At 39.4% G+C, this 17,343-nt stretch overlaps 1 protein-coding gene across 2 annotated transcripts; it reads left to right on the top strand.

Annotated features, from left to right (window-relative positions):
- The first annotated feature begins 846 nt into the window (after nt 1–846).
- Nucleotides 847–10,879, top strand: paqr5b (progestin and adipoQ receptor family member Vb). Of its 2 annotated transcripts, XM_079810899.1 has the most exons (8): nt 847–979; nt 1,259–1,386; nt 4,346–4,551; nt 6,197–6,323; nt 7,319–7,363; nt 7,620–7,716; nt 7,939–8,083; nt 9,576–10,879. In XM_079810899.1, exons 1-8 carry the CDS (start codon nt 926–928, stop codon nt 9,833–9,835), a joined length of 1,062 nt encoding a protein of 353 aa, XP_079667025.1. In that variant the 5' UTR covers nt 847–925; the 3' UTR covers nt 9,836–10,879. The 2 variants fall into 2 exon arrangements, with proteins under 2 accessions (XP_079667025.1, XP_079667026.1); XM_079810900.1 differs by lacking the exon at nt 7,319–7,363.
- The last annotated feature ends 6,464 nt before the right edge of the window (nt 10,880–17,343 follow it).

Here is a 17,343-nt window from a genome sequence, read left to right as displayed (position 1 = left end):
AATGATAATGGCTCTCTTTTAGCATGTTATGTATTAGCATTAAACATATAAGCTCTTTCACACCCTCCATTCATTACACAGCCTCACCTGCACTGACTGAAACTGCATAAAACACCCCACCCTGAATGAGCAAGTGGGGTCACAACAAGCTCAGTTTTCAATCCTGTGACCTGTGAACTATAATAATGCAAATCTTTGTTATTCTGTGTTAGTAATGCATGATTAAGTCAGGCAGTGTTACACTTGAGCTCGAGTTCAAAAGTCACTGAGAAACCTGTTTAACCTGCACAGTATGTTTTTATAAGACGGCTCTTATTTATTTGGTAAAACTAAAGTCTTCAGTGTCACGAAATCATTCTAATATGCTAATTTGCTGCTCGAGACACATTATCAACGTTGAAATCCATTGTGTTGCTTTATATTTGTGTGTAAACCGTACATATTTTTTTCAGGATTCTTTGATGAACAGAAAGTTGATTTAAAATATTATTTGTTAGAATGTAAAAGTCTTTACTTTCATTTTTATGCAAGTATGCATTTCTTTCAAAACATCTTACTGATCCCAAACTTTGGAACGGACTTCTATGCGAGACTTTTGTGTGTTTTTATGTGTATGTTTGGAGTGAAACTATCTGACTTCTAAAACAATGTGCTCCTGAATAGCTCTTTCTGACCTAGCCGGTGTGTCAGGTATGTGTGTGTCTGTGCCAGGTGTGCGTTCAGCATTGTAGGTGTGTGTGTGTGTGTGTGTGTGTGTGTTGATGTCTGTAGGTGTGATGACAAGGGCAGGGCTAACTGGGCCGGTCTCTGATCAGGTAGAGTGGAAGAGTGTCTGCATGTGCATTTGTCTCTGTATCTGGCGGTGTGTTTATGTGTCTGTCTATCTCTCCTGAGTCAGGCACTGAGGGCCATTCATCTGGGGAACATGTTCAGCTTGATCAAACTACGGCGTGTCTTCACCGTCCACCAGGTGCCCAAAGTAAGTTCATTCATTTAACAAACACAAAACAACAAACAGATATTGAGTGATTTTAACTATTTTAAGATATTCTTGAAGTAGATAAACAGAAGAATCACTGGATTTGTATTTTCTTTTATTACTGTGCAACCTGATGTGCAACAGTTTGAAGGTGTGTAGCCAAACATATCATCATATTCATATTAATGCTTTGCATTATTTTGTTGGCTTGACTTTTTACCTGTAGAAAGAGGTTTGACTTTATCTTTTTAAATGAAATGAAACGTTTTCCCATGGTAGGCTTTTCACGAGGACAGTATTATCTCTGGATATCGACACCCTCGTAGTTCGGCCACAGACTGTGTTTTGAGTCTTTTCCAGCTGACCAATGAAACCCTCAATGTCTGGACACACTTTCTACCAACCTGGTACGGTGAAGAAATCTCTGTTTCTCTCTGTTATCTCTCGTGCTTTCTTTCTCGTATTCACCCTCTCTTTGACACTTTCTCAGTATGGCTTTTACAATAAACCTTGTTATCTCATAACTCACAGACTATAGTATGAACTTACACAACTACAGTGACACAACCCTGGGTTCCATAGCAACAGTATTTGGATTGACTATGTGTGTGCGGTGTGCTGAGACTTACAGTAGTTTGAATTGAGAATCTCCACAGTGGATTCTCACATCCCACAGCGAGAGTTAACCAAGCTGAGCCGCTCCTAGGAGAGTTCACCTTGCTGGATGAACTCATAAGGTTTACTATCACTGTTAATGAGCTCCTGGCGTGATTCTCACCAGAGCTTTCTCCAGACATAAACATGTTAGAGAGCTGCTTATGTCACCTTTGATTCTTTTATCATTGCACCGCTTATTTTTCCAGACAACGTCCATACAGGTCTGTGATAATTCAAAACCTTACTCACTCATTAAGTAATTGTATAATAGGCTATGTCTCAATCCCGCCTCATGTAAACCAATGCTACAAGAAGTACACAACTAAGTCACAGACATGCAAATGCTAACTTTTTCTTGGGTATGTAATAAATAGAACACATTTAATAATAAATATTATATTATTTTTATTTAATAAAAAATGTGTCTTATAAACGTATATACAATAAAATATTAGATTATTTTATATATTATTATTAAATAACTACTCTACCTTAAAGGGTTAGTTCACCCAAAAAAGGTAGTAAAGACATCAACCTTCATTTTATGAAGCAAGGACAATACTTTTTGTGTGCAAAAACCCCCACAAATAACAACTTTTTTCAACAATTTCTTCTTTTACGTGTCAGTCTCCGACGTTGTTCATGTGAACACAGGGCTTGACTTTAACTTTTTTGCTCACCAGCCACTGTGGCAAATGGTTTAGATACTAGCCACTCAGCATTTTCACTGGCCACAATTTTGACACCGATACCACGTTAAAAAAAAAACTGGCATTTGGATATTTTAATATTATCTCATAATTTGGCAGCTGGTATTAGGCTGCTGTCACTTTAAGACCTAACATTATACTGTTTTATATAGCCAATATACTTAAAATACACTTTGGATGTGAGCACAAAATCTGCGGGACTAAGTAACATTATATGCCCAATACGTGCAATCTTATTCAAGCTCTGTAACACCAACAATATTCATCCAGAGCAAATGAAATGAGTGAGTAAAGGAACACGGTTTGTGTATCAACTCACTGTCGGAGAGATAAGAGAGCAACAAAAGCGCAGCTGGTATTCTCTATGCAGCGAACAATGAGCATTGGAAGCGTTTCAGATATTTCAGTATCGTTATGTATCGAAATATCAATACTAGTTTATTTATTTCAGATGCCTTTTGAAAAGAGACTACAATTGAAAAATTTGCATATCATACATAAAATTCAACCCACCAAAGTGTCTAGTAGGAGTGACTGCATTACATGTTAACCACGCAGACACATGAGCCGACCAATAGTGAGCCGGCGTTCTGACGTAGATCCCGGAAGCGCTGCATTTTTTTGTGCAAAAATGATTCTCGTCACTTCATAAAGTTGAGGTTGAACCACTGTAGTCACATGGACTATTTTAATGATGTATTTACTATCTTTGGGCCTTAAAAGGGGTAATAACGGATATAGGGGGTCTGAAAGCTCTTGGATTTCATCAAAAATATCTTAATTTGTGTTCCAAAGATAAATAAAGGTCTTACGGGTTTTGAACGACATGCGAGTAAGTAAATAATGACCGAATTTTCATTTTGGGGGGAACTAACCCTTTAAGTATTGGCAATCCTTAATAAACTGCTTTAAATCTTCCCCTTGCTTTGAATAAAAACATTTGCTGAATTATTAAATGTAGGCTAGTTCATTGCAAAAACACATTTCCATTACTTGTCTATTTAAAGTACGCCATAGCCATATATCTCAAAGCTAACACCCTCTGATCCCACACAATGGTTAAATACACAGTCAACCGACAGTAAATCAATAGGACAAAACTCGGAGTCAATCTGTAACTTGACTCTGTGTAATGTTTGGTTATATTAAACTCAGTCATCCCTCTAAGGCAAACAAGAGTAAATCAGACCTGTAAAATTCATCACTTAAGAGTTCTGAGATTTAAATATTAGATTTAGTACGACACCTTGTAATATCAAATTTTTAGGGCAGGGCTGACATTGGTAAAGCTCAGATGCTCTTTGTAAGAAGGAAATGTTATGTTTCCCAAGCACATAGCAAACTCGTGAAAGTTTTTATAGTGAGTATATAACTTTCTAAAAAAAAATCCTATTTGTGACTGCAATCAATATATCTATTTTTTTAATCTCAAATGACTGCAAGACAAAGGATGACTGGGGTGGGAACACTGAATGTAAGAAGTCTTTGGAAAATCTTCACAAAACTCTACCATCTGTATTAATTCTTATCTTTACTGTACATACTGTGTATAGCATAGAAGCAAGCTTTACCGGTGCCCTTCAGAGATTAAACACAGACCTATAGAAACTGATAAGACTGTTTGTTTCTGCATCCACCTCAGATACATCCCTAGGAACAAACTCTGTGAGCAAGTCAGGGCAAGTTAAACCTTTGAATACAATAGCCTTTGTCATCCTAATCTTTTGTTTTGTTTCTAATTTCCACAATAAAACATGTTCACTTGCTAAGATATAGATATCAGCTATCTGGTGCTGAAACCATGCAAGGAATTGTCTCTCCAGTCTTACTGTGGAAAAGAGAGAAAAAAGTCAAAGGATTGAAAATGTATATGTCTAAATCTCATGCGTTGATTCCAGTGGCGGAAAACTTCATAGAATTACTGTTCCACCGTATAACTTGCTTGTGGTGACATTGTCTGTCATCATCCCATCTCTCTCTCTCTCTCTGTCTCCGTCAGGTATTTTCTTTGGAAGTTGATGACAGTGTTGTTGATGGATGATGCGTGGTATGATGCGTACACTTGGCCTCTGCTGGTCTTCTTGTTCTCCTGCTGTGTGTATCCACTGGCCTCCAGCTGTGCCCACACCTTCAGCACCATGTCTACCCGCTCTCGCCATATCTGTTACTTCTTTGACTATGGAGCACTCAGCCTGTACAGTCTCGGTAAGAGAGGAACACACAGACACGTTCACTTACACACTATTAGTTCCTTGGCTTGTTACAGAAAATAATTGCCATAAAGACACAGTTCAAGCTTCAAGGCTCTGTACAGCAATATTTGCATTACAATACTGTACATTAATTTATGACCTGATAATAAAATGCCATCCAACATAAACAAATAATAATTTTTTAAATGTTTAATAACTAATAAATGTTCAAAAGGAAAATATGCTTTGTGTAAATCAAAATAAAACGCTAGAAACTAAAATAAACCATTTTATAAACTATTAAAATGAACAAAATTCTATGTTTTGTGTAAATAAATCAAAAATAAAATGCTAGACATTAAAATAAACCATTTTTAAATGTTTGAAAATGAATTTGGGCATCACAACATTATAATGTACAGTTGTTTTTTACAGATGTTTATTTTGAGATTTGCTAAAGATTACATTTAACAGCGTTATTCAATTATTCGTTTTTAAAGTTTAAATTTAAGTGAGCTTTAGATGATGGCAAAGGCAATCTAAATGATAAAATGAGAATGCACAATTAAATATATAGAGACATTTACCAATCTCGACTATCACCCAAATCTGGTATGGTACCTTGGTCAGTGTTGAGGGTAACGCATTATAAGTAACTTGAGTTACGTAATAATATTACTTTTTCCAAGTAACTAGTAAAGTAACGCATTACTTTTCAAATTTACAAGAAAATATCTGAGTAACTTTTTCACATTAATTTGACTGACAGCTCTCCTGCCCCCATGTTGAGAAAAATAAGTGCAGAGGCGTTGTGTGTAAACATGATGGTTATTGTAGTTCCAGAATAAATGTGGGCATTTATTTATCTCACTTGCACAATAAAGATTCTGTACTCCTCAAAATGATTAAAATCAGTCAAATGCAAAATCAGAGTACTATGCAAACCTCCAATGATTAAATGTTAAATAAAACAACTATTTTTATGCATAATCTACCTTTATATTTAATTTACCAATGTCTTGCTGCTGACCTTTGTTTTTATTGGTAAAACTTTTTTCTCCTGCATCCTATTCTACCATTATCCAGAATGGCAGCACAGCAGAGCTGCGCCCTCTACTGTTCATGCGTGAGTTTGCATTTCTACCTCAGCCTGGGGCTTATTATTTCAATTTTGGTATGAAGAGGTCTTTACCGTTGCACAAAAATATTACTTTTTTCTTATAAACAAAAACAAAAACAAGCCCAGCCCAGGTGAGAAAAAGTAACGCAAAAGTAACGTAACGCATTACTTTTCTTAAAAAGTAACTAAGTAACTCAATTAGTTACTTTTTAAGGGAGTAACGCAATAATGTAATGCATTACTTTTCAAAGTAACTTTCCCCAACACTGACCATGGTATATATTTAGTTGTTCTCTAATAATTTTTAACAGAGTAATACATATGCATAATAAAATACATACCGGTAAGTACAATACAGACAACATGTAATGGTACCTATACTGTATTTGGAAGTTATTAACTTGTAAGGAGTATTTATTTATGTGTATTAGTAAACAAGAAAGATCTTACACAATCACACTACAAATGGACACACTTTCACACATCATTACCAGATCATCTGTTGTATTTATGTGTCTGATTGCATGTTGATGCGCAGGTTCAGCAATCAGCTACTCTGCATATGCTTTTCCTGACGCATGGGTGAACAGCACGTTTCATTCATACTACATTCCTGTAGCTGTACTAAACACCCTCCTCTCAACCAGCCTGGCCTGTTACTCGAGGTAAGGCTGCATTTCATTCCATGTATCCTCCTCATTGCTAACACACCAACATACTGATCACAGAAATGCAGTTTACATAATTGTGGCTTACGCATAGTTCTGCTGAGAACTATGCGAGTATGTGGAACCAGCTCTGATAATCATCAATTAGGGTGACTATCAAATTTGAACAGGCACATTTATACAAAATACTACAAAAACACACTTTATACACAAAAGTCAAAAACTTAGTATATAATGCAGGGACTAGGAAATATAATTGTCAATCTGTTTATTTAATTGAGTTACCAACCGATTCACTAGAAAGATTCATTTTCGAGCCCATGGCTGCGTCCGAAATAGTGTTCACTCTCTGAGCAGGTACTTTCGTAAGTACGTTCTGTATAGTATGAATGTGTAAAACATTCGTTGTCATTGTCATGTTGTGACCTACTACCAGCATCAGTTGTGTTCACAACTCCTCTCCCGTGGCCTCATGGGATAGTAAAGTGTCCATCGCATGCACACTTCAGAATCGCGCTGGAAGTAGTAGGTCATCCAGGTATACTGTTTGTTTACCGTTTAATGAATGTGAATTTAGACATACTACCCTTTCCACCTACTAAAGTATGCATATTCGGATGCAGCCTATATATTAGAGAGGACTATTAGGGATGAACTGATTCCCTAAAATGAATCGATCTGAGACAGAGGACTGTTTCCTCAGATTAGATATTAGCAATGTAGCATTGGATAAAGTAGGTTATTAATGGAAAAAGTTAAGCGACAATGAAAATAGCTAAATCATGCTACTGAAAATGTGGTTAAGTTGGCGTACCCTACTTTTTAGTAGTAACTCCCCAATGCTGATGCATAGAAAATGCTCTACATTTTAAATAATGACGTAATATGTCTGTGCTACAGTTAGTGTGTGAGTACCATGCTTGTTATAATCATGATACAGCATGGCAGCTTAATAGATCAATATTATTTTTATTTCCACTTTTTTTGCTAAGGCTTGGCCTACCATTCCTACACTATAACACAGACACTGATGAAAGGTAACAGTTTAAAAACATGTGTCAGAATTCTCTAATGCTCACTAACACGTTTTCTAAATCTGGCTATTTCTTTAAATGCCGTCTAACCCAATAAACAAATGCTCTATAATATTATTAATGGAAAACACTTCCACCTCATTGGGTTATTAATGTGGTTGTGTGTTATTCTGACTATGAAAAATCCACCACTTCTGTCTGTTACTAACAATTACATAACACCCCACCACCAACATAAAACCTGTCTTTCACTTCCTAGATTCTTCGAGAGAACGAGCCAGAAGCTGAGCAAGGTGCTGCGAATTCTTGCCTTTGCCTACCCTTACATGTTTGACAACATTCCTCTCTTCTACAGGGTAAGTTTCATCATACTGTATGCCTACATCAACACAAATGCACGGTCTGTTGAGACAAAGATCAATCAGGTTAAATAACATAATATCTAAATAATTTTTTTCTAAACATACTTCAGTGTTTTTTTTTAGGTTTCTAGAGATGTTTATGCATGTTAATTACAGTTTAAAGTGAATACACTTCATAGTGTGACCTGTAATTATTTTTGTGTTGCCTCTTTCTAGTTGTTTCTGTGTGTAGGTGAGGGTTGCACTGATAATGAGGCAAACTCCATTCATGTTCACCATACATTGCTTGCATTTCTCACCGGCTTCCTGTTTGCAACCCACTTACCCGAGAGACTGGCACCTGGACGCTTTGACTTCATAGGTAAGTAATGACAACATAAATATTATGTACAGTGTATGTCTGTGCGTGTATTTTTCATACACAGAATGGGTGTGAACTAGTTTTTTTTGCAGAGGGTTTTTAGAATACAGACAGTATCTGAATTATAGTTAAATGATCAAATTTAAGTATCAAAGCTGAAGTATGGAACTTTTGCCTCTCTATCGCCATCTCTGTTTTATAAATTGAATTTGCTAGTTGTCAGAATGATCAGCCCTGGTTTGTCACAATCCTGCCAAAACCATGCCGGTATTTACCCTCATTTTAGTATGGGCTTCGTCGCTTTCCCTTTTTGACTGCAGGCTCTCCGCAGTACTTGGTTTCTTGGTTTTGACAACAGGTGAATCCCCAGATGTCAACAATGATTGTCGTTTAGACATTTCTAGATTAAAAGCAGCCATCTAGAATGACAATTTTAAATTCAAGCAGCTGCATCATCAGCACACGTCAAATAGCAGTCAGGTCTTCTTTCTGTAAACGGATGGGATGTATGCAAAAGTGAACGACCTCAAACTAACATTTCCTGCGAAATCAGACCCAACAGCTCAAATTATAAATCATTTGTATAAGCTTACCATGAATCAAGGTAAGCTAGGGAGACTAGGGAGTTTTGTTCACTGATGTCTTATGTACTTACTCAATAACTGATTTTTGTTATTTTTTAACCCCCAAAAAAGTTACATACTGCAGCTTTAAGAAAATTACTCTGTAACACAGGTCCACGTTTGTGGCTAGAAGGGACACAGCTATGGTCAGTAGTGATGCCAAATCCCGCCATAAAATAGCAATACATTAAATTTGCTACTTATCAGCTTGTTTTATTAATATCTACACCTACAATCATTCAAATACAGTAATTCATTGTTATTCAGCGTGACAAAAATTACGCAATACTGATGTGTGCATGCCCAGTAAACCCTGTTAGGACAATCTGGCCGTGGCTGTATACCTTCAAGCCCCAGGGGTGCTTCTCAATTCTTATTTGTGCATCCTCGTTTCCTTTCCTTCCGAGGACGGAGAAATTGAATCAAGTGAAATGATATATTACAGTTTGTTTAATTTACTTTCATGTATTTTGATATAATTCTGCATCTGTTCTACTACAATTGTTGTAATTTGACATACATTTATGTATTGTACATGTAAACAATAATGATAATAATAATAATAATTAATAAACTGTGGCAAGATGTGAAGGGGGAGGATAATGTATATGTGTGTCACGTTTAGTCGATAAAACACTTCCGCAAAGGATACACCTGTGTATCCTCGCTCATGACCCGCCTCAGGAAGCCTCCTCCCTCCTCTCCTCCTCGCGGGGCAATTAGAGAGTTGAGATGTCCTAAAAGATGGCTGAGCTTGATCGGTTTCCAGGTCAAGGGATATTGAGAAGCACCCATGGTCCACAGGTATTTCTTCAGCATATCTTCATTCAGTGTTTCTCATGCGAATGGCTCTCTTCTGACCCCTATAGGCCACAGTCATCAGCTGTTCCACGTGTGTGCAATAATCGGGACACACTTCCAGATGAAGGCCATTGAAACTGACATGATGCTTAGACAGTCACAGCTGCTGGTCACTGCTCCACCCATCACCTTTAACAACTCAATTGGAGCAGGTCTGGTCTGTGTCTGCATCAGTCTGGGGATCATATGTCTTTATACTATACCTCTACTGTACAGCCACCCAGAGACACACCCAACACAGACCGAAAGAAGGAAATGCAAGCACTAAAAGCTCCTTAAAACAAGGAGTCTCTGAAATATTGATTGCAGTCTTGCACAAGTTACCAAAGTTATTATAAAAAATATCTAGGACACTCTTACTAGATAGGCTTATTACGTTATAAAAAATCCCCAAGAGGGGTTTGTATGTTTCTGAAGCAACGCAACCTGAGATTGCAAAGAGTAATGAATGTGTTAACTGCATGAACACTGCTTCTCAGGGGAGAGTAAGAAAAGGCACTGAATCGAGAGTCATAGTGGTCTCATTTTTTATGGTATATAGAAACACACTCACTGAATGAATGAACAATCATTATTAGTTTTACTGTAGAAAACCTGAAAAGGTAAATGTAGACGAGATACAACAGACACATTCAAATATGTGTACACGATTCAAAAATCTACGGGAATAGATGGACTCAAACTGGTGACTTTTGTGAATCAGGTCATTTAAATGAATTGTCCATCCGACTAAGCTGCATATGAAAGAATGGATGATGAAACAAACTTTCCCACGATACACAAGAGAGAGGACCATTTGAAATGAAGCGATTTCACTGGAATGAATCGGACTTTGGAATGAGAGAGAGGGAACCATTTAGGTGGGTGTGTTTTCCTTTTTTTAGACAACTTTTGTCGGTTTAAAAAAAAAAAAAGAAAAAGCGATGTATGGTTAGGTTGTAATCTCAGGGCGTATATTAAGCCAATGGGAGGGTGTGTTCAACCTGGTCCCAATTATTTTATGATGCACAGACAAACACTTGTATACTCAGATCACAGACCTCAACAAATGGACTAGCACTGGTTTTACTGTCGTGTGAAAAGAAAAAAAAATTTTTTTTACCTGTGTGCAGAGTCTGCCAAAGTCCACAGTGACAACCCTGATTTATCATACTTATTTCTTTTCTGTGAAACTGCAGAATACTTCATGTGGTATTAACAGAAGAGTGTGGGTGGTATTAAATATTTTCATAACATCAGGTCACACCTTGTGTAACCAAACTGAAACTATTTATTGTTTCCAGGAATCTTTATAATAAAATATTTATTTCTTAACAGCCTAGCCCTGTTTTTATTCCTAATTGAGACCTAGCTATCTTTATCAATGTGATCCAAAGCAAAGATCGGATTGTTGTTTCATATACACTGCCCTCTACAGTCTGCAAGCAGCAATACAAAAAGTTAAGTTCAAGATATAGTTCAGATATATGACAGAAATTGTGACTTTGTGTGTTTCTGTATACATCTACTCAAAGCCCGAAATGCCCCATTGTCCGATGGAGGAGTGGTGGCAGTAAAGTATTTGAATTGTAATTAACAAAGGCCTATTTGTTTATCATGTCCTATTTTCTTATCAATGGGGACACATTTGACAATTAATATCCCATCTCTCAGGATATGTACAATATTTACTAGGTTAAAATCCATCATTTGCCTTTCTTTTTTTCTCAGAAAGAACTTTATTTGGTATAGCTTCCCAAAGCACTTAGAACAGACAATAGAATAGACATAAAAATTCAAAGCATACATAAACTGGAATACAAAACAGTTCAAACAATCAAGTAAAAGTTAGGTCAAGTAAAGTTTACACTACATAGATTTAAGAACACGCATGTTTCCAATAGCAACTAGCTTTAAGAACACACGTTTCCAATATCAACTATAGCTTTAAGAACACACATTTCCAATAGCAACTATAGCTTTAAGAACACACGTTTCCAATATCAACTATAGCTTTAAGAACACACATTTCCAATAGCAACTATAGCTTTAAGAACACACCTGCTTCCAAAAGCAACTATAGCTTTAAGAACACACCTGCTTCCAATAGCAACTATAGCTTTAAGAACACGCATTTCCAATAGCAACTAGCTTTAAGAACATGCATTTCCAATAGCAATTAGCTTTAGGAATACACCTGCTTCAATAGCAATAGCTTTAAGAATTTCTCGGTTACGTATTGTTAACCCTCGTTCCTGTCTGTTCCGGGCGGGAAAACTCATGCAGGGAGAATCACACTGCTGTTCCGCAAGACCCACTCAGCAGACTTATTGGATAACGCGGGAAAGCATGCCCGGAAGGGCCGCTGCGGAAGCCACATCATGCCAGGAGGGAGTTAACATGTGGAGAATACACGTATGGGTGGCTCCGGCCAATTACGGCGGGAGAACAACACCGCACTGGGATGGCAGAGGAGCTCTGCCGAGGGAAAGACACAAGCTCGCCGTAGGGAGCTGTACCGTGGAAGAATACACCTATAGGACCGCCATGGGGGTCACAATATATGGAACCCAGCCTAACACAAGTTCCACCAATGCATACGAGTGTTAAACCTGGGTTGCGGAGGACTCGACAGGGTTCGCCTATCCTTAGGGGAATTCGACTGGAGCAGATAAGCGCACGTATCTGTTCCACGGGGAAGGGAATGGTGCAGCAAGCCGACACTAGAACGGGCACTCCGGTGTTACTGACTATGGGAAGCGAGCACACGGGAAGCTACCGGCTCTACACGCAGACTATAGAATCTAGCGAACATGTTAGGTGTAGCCCAGCCCGCAGCTCTACAAATATCTGTCAGCGAGGCGCCACGAGCCAAAGCCCAGGAAGAAGCTACACCCCTAGTGGAGTGGGCTCTTATCCTGAGCGGGCAGGGCACGTCTTTCGTTTCATACGCCAAGACGAGGGCATCCACTATCCAGTGGGCCATCCTCTGCTTGGAGACAGCCTTTCCCTTCTGCTGTCCTCCGTAACAGACGAAGAGCTGCTCTGAGGTTCTGAAGCTTTGCGTTCTGTCCACGTATGCCCGCAGGGCGTGGACGGGACAGAGAAAAGCCAGGGCTGGGTCTGCCTCCTCCGAAGGCAGTGCTTGCAGGCTCACCACCTGGTCCCGGAAGGGAGTGGTGGGAACCTTGGGCACATATCCAGGCCGGGGTCTCAGGATTACATGAGAGTTACCCAGCCCGAACTCCAGGTACGATTCGACGACCGAAAATGCCTGCAGGTCCCCTACCCTCTTGATAGAGGCCAATGCAGTCAGGAGTACTGTCTTTAGAGACAGGATTTTCAACTCTGCCGACTGCAAAGGCTCAAAGGGCGCTCTCTGTAGTGCGGTAAGCACCAGAGTTAAGTCCCAAGAGGGTATAGAGGGAGGGCGAGGCGGATTTAGTCTCCTCGCCCCCCTCAGGAACCTGACGATCAGATCATGCTTCCCAACAGACTTACCATCTACCATGTCATGGTTTGGGCGATAGCAGCAACATAAACCTTGAGGGTGGAGGGAGACAGCCTTCGCTCCTACCCATCTTGTAGGAAGGAAAGCACTGAACCGATCGAGCATCTTCGGGGGTCTTCTCAGCGAGAAGAACACCAATCGACGAACAGGTTCCAACAGGTTCGCATAGAGGTGCCTCGTAGAGGGAGCTCTAGCGGAAGTGATGGTGTCTACCACATTTTCTGGTAGGCCACCTAGAACCTCCGCGTCCCGTCCAGGGACCAGACATGGAGTTTCCAGAGGTCCGGACGCGGGTGCCAGAGGGTGCTCTGTCTCTGAGTTAGGAGGTCCTTCCTCAGAGGAATGGGCCAAGGAGGTGCTGTCGCGAGGAGCACTAGTTCCGGTAACCAAGTCCTGTTGGGCCAGTACAGAGCGACCAACAGGACTTGCTCCTCGTCCTCCCTGACTTTGCACAGTGTCTGTGCGAGAAGGCTCACTGGGGGAAACGCATATTTGCGCAGGTCCCAGGGCCAGCTGTGTGCCAGGGCATCAGAGCCGAGGGTCCCCTCGGTCAGGGAATAGAACAATTGGCAATGGGTCGAGTCCGGGGCGGCAAACAGGTCAACCTGTGCGGCCCCGAAGTGACTCCAGATCAGCTGGACCACCTGGGGATGGAGTCTCCACTCTCCCGGGAGCACTGGTAACCGCGACAGCTCGTCGGCCGCACGGTTGAGCAGGCCCGGAATGTGAATGGCATGAAGTGACCTCAGATTCTTCTGACTCCATAAGAGGAGATGGCGGGCGAGTTGTGACATGCGACGGGAGCGTAGACCCCCCTGTTTGTTGATGTAGATTTATTTATTTATTTATTTATTTACAGGGACAGTGCATATTAATGAACATTTCTGTCAATATGCCAGAGTTAGCCAAAAGGCTATTTTTCACCTGCAGTCCCTAGACTGATGTCATCCTAAAAGAGAGTTTAAAAGTTACATTTTACTTAACAATATAACAATTACAATACAATTTTAAAAAGTACTAAGTTAAGATGTACAATAAAAACACATCCGACCAACAACAGACAAACAGCAGAAAAATACATGAGCACATACACACAAAGCAAGAAGCAAGCAGGAGGCAGCGAAACAGGTCTAGTATTGGGCTAATGTTGACAGCTCTGATTATCAATTAACAATTTCTTTAAAGGGTAACTAAACCCCTGCTCAGAGCTTAACTCCACCCACTGGCAAATTTTGAAAAATGCTGGAAAAGTGGGCAGAGCCCAGCGGAGACAGAGGGACGAACCGAGGGCGGGGCTGAGCGGAGGGCTTGCACCTGAGACCCGCAGTGACGGATTGATTGAGAGCTGTCAGACTCGCGAGTCGCAAAGATGGAGAATGACTGGAGTGACGCCAGCTTTGCAACAGAGCGGTCATTTCTCCTACCTTCACCTGAAGTGGAGGAGGGTGGATTGTCTGTAGACACAAACCCGGAGCCTTATCAATGCCTTATCAATTTTCTTCAATACAATGTTAAAGCAAGTGTCAAGTCAGTTTCATTCATAATGTTTCTACTTCATGTAATATGACAGTTCATACTGGAGTGAAGCCGTTCTCATCATGTGATTGGGGGAAACATTTCTGAGGGCGTGGTGAGCTCGTGCTAGGGGCGCGGATAGTGAGCCGTTGGAGGTACCATCCTACGTCACGATGTACCACAACGTCCAATAGGAAAATTCAACTGCAGTAGCCACCGTTCAACCTTAAGAGGGCAGCACTTTGGCGGTTTTACACCATATTTTATAGAATTAAAACACTTTATACTCAAATGTCAAAACATTTACTCGAATCAATGAACAGCATTAATAAAGCCCCAGTATTACAGATCATTAACTAAAAAAAGTTGGTTTAGGGTTTAGTTACCCTTTAACTGAATCTTAAATGTACTATATGTGGTTACATTTCTAATGTATATGGGGGTAAGGTTCCACTCAGTAGCCGCTCGAACAAAAAAAGAGGTTTGGCCAAATACACTTTTCCTAAAAGGAATAATACAATCTCCCCTCGCTGCACGTCTGGTTCTGCTATAATCAGCCGTTTGAATATTGACAAACTGGCGTAGAGGAGGGGATGATAGACCATGAATAAATTTATAGAAAAGACATAAATCTGCTAATTTTACCATGTTTTCCCAGCTGAATAATGTGTGTTTTTGTAATATTGGACAATGATGAGAAATGCATGGTTTCTTATGCAATATTTTTACAGTTCGTTTGTAAAGTGATTGAAGAGGTTTCAGAGATGTGACACTAGCTTGTGAGAAGATCATAGAGTGCATGTACATTTTTGCTGCCTGTGTGGACATTTGATGGCGAATATGTCTAAAGTTACTGAGGTTGAATTTGATTCGATTACAGACCATTTTTACATGTGCTTTAAATGAAAGCTTTGAATCAATTACAACCCCCAGATATTTATAGTCTGACACAAACTGCAGACAAAAACATCGGGCTCAACACTGAAGTTATTGTTCGACTTGCTGAAAAACATTGCTACTGATTTCGATGCATTCAACAGCAGGCAAGAGTTTTTTAACCAAGCTGTGATTTTAACCATGGAGTTAGTGAGCTTCTCAGCTACCTGTGAGATATTACTACCATGAACATAGACTACGGTGTCATCAGCATACATCTGCACAGAAACATCAGGACAGACAGACGGGAGGTCATTTATATAAATTGAAAACCTAAAGGTCCTAAATTTGATCCTTGAGGAAGACCAGTGGACAGACTGAGGGCCGCTGATTTAAATGACTGGACTCTAACATGTTGGGAGCGGTCAGTGAGGTAAGACTCAATCCATTTAAGTGCTTCTGAGGAAAAATTAAAACTGCCTAATTTTGTCAACAAGATTTTATAATTGACAGTGTCAAAAGCCTTCTTGAGATCCAGGAACACAGCACCAACAACGCCACCTCGATCCAACAAAGCTCTGATGTTTTCAGTAAGGAAGCAAGTAGCAGTCTCGGTGGAATAATTGGCTCTAAAGCCAAACTGCATAGGGTGGAGAGCGTAGGGTTTGGTATTTAGATGGTTAATAATTTGTTTTGCTATCAATTTCTCTGCAATCTTAGACACTGTAGGCAATATGCTGATGGGTCTGTAGTTTGACATGGAATGAGGATCTCCGCTTTTGAAAATGGGAACAACAACAGCTGATTTCCAAGAGCTTGGAAACATATTTTGTGAAATGGACAGATTAATAATCTTGGTAATGGGGCTTGTGACTGTTGTACTGAGCTCCTTGAGCATCACGGTATCCATGTCAAAAATATCTTTACATCTAGATGGTCTTAGTGATTTGATAGTCTGTGCTACCTCTGATTCCGTAATGTTTTTTAAACTGTAAACTGATTGACTTGTATCTATTGAAGGAGTGTATGTGTTCTCAGGTGTAAAACAGCTTGCTATTTTAGCAACAGAATGAAAAAAATAGTAATTGAATGCCTCTGCTATAACCGGAATACTCCTTGTTAATTGTTCATTTATATTAATTTCTAAAATGTTTTGTTCTTTGGGGCGATCACCTGTCATTTTTCTTAGCTGGTTCCATATTATTTTAGCATTTCCATTTGATTTTTCAATTATAGTGAGAAAGAAATCTGCCTTTGCTTTTCTTAACGAACTAACAACTTTATTTCTCAACATGGTGAATCGTCCTCTGTCATAAGTAAATTTAGTTTTATTTGTTATTTTTAGAGCTTGGTCTCGTTCTTTCATGAGTTTTATAATGTCTGAGTTTATCCAGGGTACAGTGTTTTTATGTTGTTTGTGCTTGATTTTTTGAGTGAATTCTTTAATAGTTCTCTCAAGTGTTTTCAGAAATATTTTGCTGTCTTTTTCATAATCAACAAAAGATAAAATGTCATCCCATGGAATTTGGTTCGCTTCAGCTATAAAGTTTTGATATTTATTTTTTGGAATTGTGATAATTTCTTTTTTTTCTCTCGCATGAATAGGATGAAAACGTTTTTTGTTAAGCTTTCTAGTGACAGGAGTTAAATTCTGATCTGATAAACCTGTTAACATATTAAATGATTTTGCAATTCTTTCTGGCCTATTAGTAAATATAAGATCAATTTGTGTCTTGGAAGAGTTTGTTATTCTTGTTGGCCCACGGACAACTTGTGTTAAATTTTTTTAACACAAAAAAAATGTGGGGCGGCAGTGGCTCAGTGGTTCATGTAGGTTGTCTACAAACCGGAAGGTTGGTGGTTCGATCCCCGGTTCCACCTAACCAAGTGTCGAG

Source organism: Gobio gobio, assembly GCF_949357685.1.
Source record: "Gobio gobio genome assembly, chromosome: 2".
Lineage (NCBI taxonomy): Eukaryota > Metazoa > Chordata > Actinopteri > Cypriniformes > Gobionidae > Gobio > Gobio gobio.
This window is presented reverse-complemented; position numbering and strand designations above follow the sequence as displayed.

Excerpts from the sequence above, each read along its gene's own strand:
- paqr5b (XM_079810899.1), top strand. The coding sequence starts at position 926 with ATGTTCAGCTTGATCAAACTACGGCGTGTCTTCACCGTCCACCAGGTG. Across the intron at positions 6,324-7,318 it reads AGCCTGGCCTGTTACTCGAG|GCTTGGCCTACCATTCCTAC; the intron begins GTAAGGCTGCAT and ends TTTTTTGCTAAG. Across the intron at positions 7,717-7,938 it reads ACATTCCTCTCTTCTACAGG|TTGTTTCTGTGTGTAGGTGA; the intron begins GTAAGTTTCATC and ends GCCTCTTTCTAG.